This window comes from Geospiza fortis, unplaced genomic scaffold (assembly GCF_000277835.1).
Source record: "Geospiza fortis unplaced genomic scaffold, GeoFor_1.0 scaffold78, whole genome shotgun sequence".
Lineage (NCBI taxonomy): Eukaryota > Metazoa > Chordata > Aves > Passeriformes > Thraupidae > Geospiza > Geospiza fortis.
In genome coordinates, this window is record NW_005054339.1 from 2,125,100 (window position 1) to 2,128,517 (window position 3,418).

The 3,418-nt window shown below is 38.5% G+C and overlaps 1 protein-coding gene across 1 annotated transcript in view; it reads left to right on the forward strand.

The window, feature by feature from the left end:
* The first annotated feature begins 1,781 nt into the window (after window positions 1-1,781).
* NEK4 (NIMA related kinase 4) overlaps window positions 1,782-3,418 on the forward strand; it is a 10,943-nt gene continuing 9,306 nt past the window's right edge. Inside the window, 2 exon segments of the mRNA XM_031058152.1 lie at window positions 1,782-2,045; window positions 3,023-3,220. Coding sequence (XP_030914012.1) covers window positions 1,932-2,045; window positions 3,023-3,220 — 312 coding nt within the window. The 5' untranslated portion in view covers window positions 1,782-1,931.

The window sequence follows — 3,418 nt, forward strand, 5'->3', positions numbered from 1 at the left end:
GAATCCCTGTGACCCTTGGCATGGGTAGCAGTGAGGCAGGACTTGTTCCCTCCAGGCCATCACCACGTGCACAGTCCAACGTCCTCAAAGAGATCCTAACCCCGCCTCATCCCAAGAGTAAACAGTGCATGGAGGTCACTTTCACTCGAATACAGGTCCTTGGATTTCATTGTGGTGCTGCTGGTCATTAAAACTAGCAAGAGCCTTGCTTTCTGTTTGTAGTTGCATGATAAATATTTGGAGTGTTTTACTGTGTTTTATCTTTTGCCAACTGTTACAAACTTTCTTCTCTAGCAAGATGATAAGGATTTTTTTTGATGTGGCTTTGGCACAGTGCCACATTTTCTGTGAAAGAAATTGTGTCTTATTTAAGCATATTTGCTATTAACTGAATGCTGGATTTTTGTGGAGAAGGTCAAGTAGCTTTAAGTGGTTAAAACAAAACTAACTGGAATTCATACACAATTTGGTATCAAATAAGGTGGAAGAGCATTGCAATAGATTTCAGTAGAGAATCTTGCCAGGAAAACATGCTCATTAACTAAATATAATCAATGCCAAGTTTAAAGTAAGGCTAATATATGTGCTTTTTGCATTTTGGTGTGTATTTTTGTTTTTTCCATTTTGGTGTGTATTTTCTAAAGGATGCTGATATAAGCTTAAACGATTTCCATGCCCAAAGTTGTAGTTGACTTGTCACACAGACCCCAGTAGTTGCAGAATTTCTATTTCATTTTGAAGTTAGGTGATGCTGTACACAATTACACACTCCTGGAAGCTTTGCAGCATCACAGGTTCTATCCAGCAGGCTTCTGAAACACAGAGTCACGAGGTGCTGTGGGTTTCCTGGGTAACTGGTTCCCTTGGTGTATAGGGGCATCTCCTCAGCACTAATTACATGTGCTGGGCTAATAAATAGGTGCAGTCTGGAGAGCAGACACTGAAGCATCTCTGAGGATGCTAAAATTCAGCAATTAAAAATACTTTAAAAGTTTTGATTTACAACATCTCCAATAAGAGCAGGTACAAGTGTAACCATGACATGATTTTTCTGTGGGAAGCTGATGCCCTAAAGTGATGTCCTATAAAATTTTCATCAGGATTAGGGCCAGGTCAGACCTAAATATTGGTGTTGTGGGTGATGAAAGTGTTCTATGGATTTTATCGTCTCATCTTCAGCTTCATTAATGTTTTTGCTGAAACCTGAAATTCCTTAGAATTACATATAATGTAGTTCATATTAAGGAAGTAGGTAACAACTTTTCTGTGTAGCTTTGAGAAATTCTTGACCCATCTTAATGAAGAATAAAAGAAATTTAGGAGTGAACGTAAGACATTTTGTCTCTTTCAGATGACTTTTATCATTGTTTGCACATGACTGCATACTTTATATATATTTAAGTTTACTATTGATGTGGCCTTTTTGAGAGTAACTGTGGTGCACAAACAGGTACTTCAGGCTTAAAAGATGAGTGACAGGCACACGTTTAAAGTGAGAGTGGGGAGAAAAAGAGAAATGTGAACATCAATTAGAAGAAAGCAAAACACCACAAAATTCCTGAGCAGAGTTGTATTCAGGTGGATGAATGGAACACACCTGTTCCATTTTTATGGTGAAAAGGTAGAAGAGAAGAAGTTCTGCATAACTGTCATCCAAACTGCAGCCTCCATGTAGATGAATCAGTGGATATTTCAAATACTGCATTCTGGGGAACTCCCTAGGGCTTCTGCAGAGTCACTTTCATCTCTTACCATACACCTTGCCTTGTTTTTTACAGTACGTCATCAAAAAGTTAAACCTTAGAAGTGCTTCCAGCCGCGAGAGGAGAGCAGCAGAGCAGGAGGCCCAGCTGCTGTCCCAGCTGAGACACCCCAACATTGTCACCTACAGAGAGTCCTGGCAGGGGGACGATGGCCACCTCTACATTGTGATGGGCTTCTGCGAGGGAGGAGACCTCTACCACAAGCTCAAGGAGCAGAAGGGAAAACTCTTGCCTGAGAATCGGGTGGTGGAGTGGTTTGTGCAGATTGCCATGGCACTGCAGGTACAATGAAGTGGAATTTTGTCACCGTCAGATATAAACTTAATTTGACTTTTTATGTATTTAAAAATTCCAGCTAAGCTGCAGCCTTTGGATTCCTGTTTGGCTGGGTTAGCATCTAATTACAGTGGTTATTAGTACATTAAAAATGGATCATTGCAGTCAAATCAACTATTTTAAGTAAGAAATTGCTGACATATTTTATGTCCACGCCTCTGTAGCGCAGTAGACAGTGGTTGCCTTTGGTGTGTTTACAACTCTTGTCTGATATGCTTCTCTGGTTTGAAAGTTTACATTAAATTTAGAAAATTTAGCTTTTTGGGGGAAAAAAAAAGCTATTCTTTCAGAAGCATTTTGTGTTCAGTCTTTTTATTGCTGTTTTTAATGGTAAATTTAGACTACTAATGCATCATTTCTATTAAGCCTTATCCACTCTTTTAAATTTGTAATTGGGGGTTATGAAACTTTAAAGCAATTGTTACAGCAATAAAGACCAGACATAGATATTAACATTAAAGAATAAGAAATTGGACAGAAAATTCTATCTTAAAAGCTGGTTGTTGTGGTAAAAAATACACTAATTATGGGTACTGCTTGTTTATTATGACTAATTTTCTTCCCTGTTTACACAAAGCTCACATTATAATTTCTTCTGAAATGTTTTTGGACTAAGATTGTCAAGAAATGAAAGCAGCAGAAAGTGAGTTACAGTTTTAACTTTACATTTTTATTTCTCCATTTCTGCTGATGTATAAGGGCCATGCAGGGAGATTTGGTTAAAGCAGTGCCAAGTTTTGGGCCCCTGCCTGTATCAGTCACCTTTAATGTTGTTTCACCAATACTGTCTTAGCAGGTCACTCCTGACCTCGAGACGGATTTCTGTGTTTCTTCTGCTTTTGTGTTTTCTTTCTTTGATTTGTGTAATGAGATTTTACAGTTAGGAGTTGATTAACCTTATTTATATAACTTTTTCTCCCCAGTATTTACATGAAAAGCACATTCTGCACAGAGATCTTAAAACTCAGAATATTTTCCTGACACGAACGAATATAATCAAAGTGGGAGACCTGGGAATAGCCAGGGTGTTGGAAAACCAGTATGACATGGCCAGCACTCTCATAGGCACCCCGTACTACATGAGCCCTGAACTCTTTTCTAACAAACCCTACAACTACAAGGTACAGTATGACAATGTCGCTTCTATTTTCTTAGGAGCCTTTTATTTGTCTGAGATCATTACCTGTGTATTTTGGTTTCTTACTGCTTCCAAGTCTTTTTCATCTTCCCAAAGACCAAACAAAAAAATAGGAGAGATTTGTAGGAGCATTTGTTTCTGGAACTGTGTTTAGGAATTCAGAGCTTGTGCTAAGTTATCA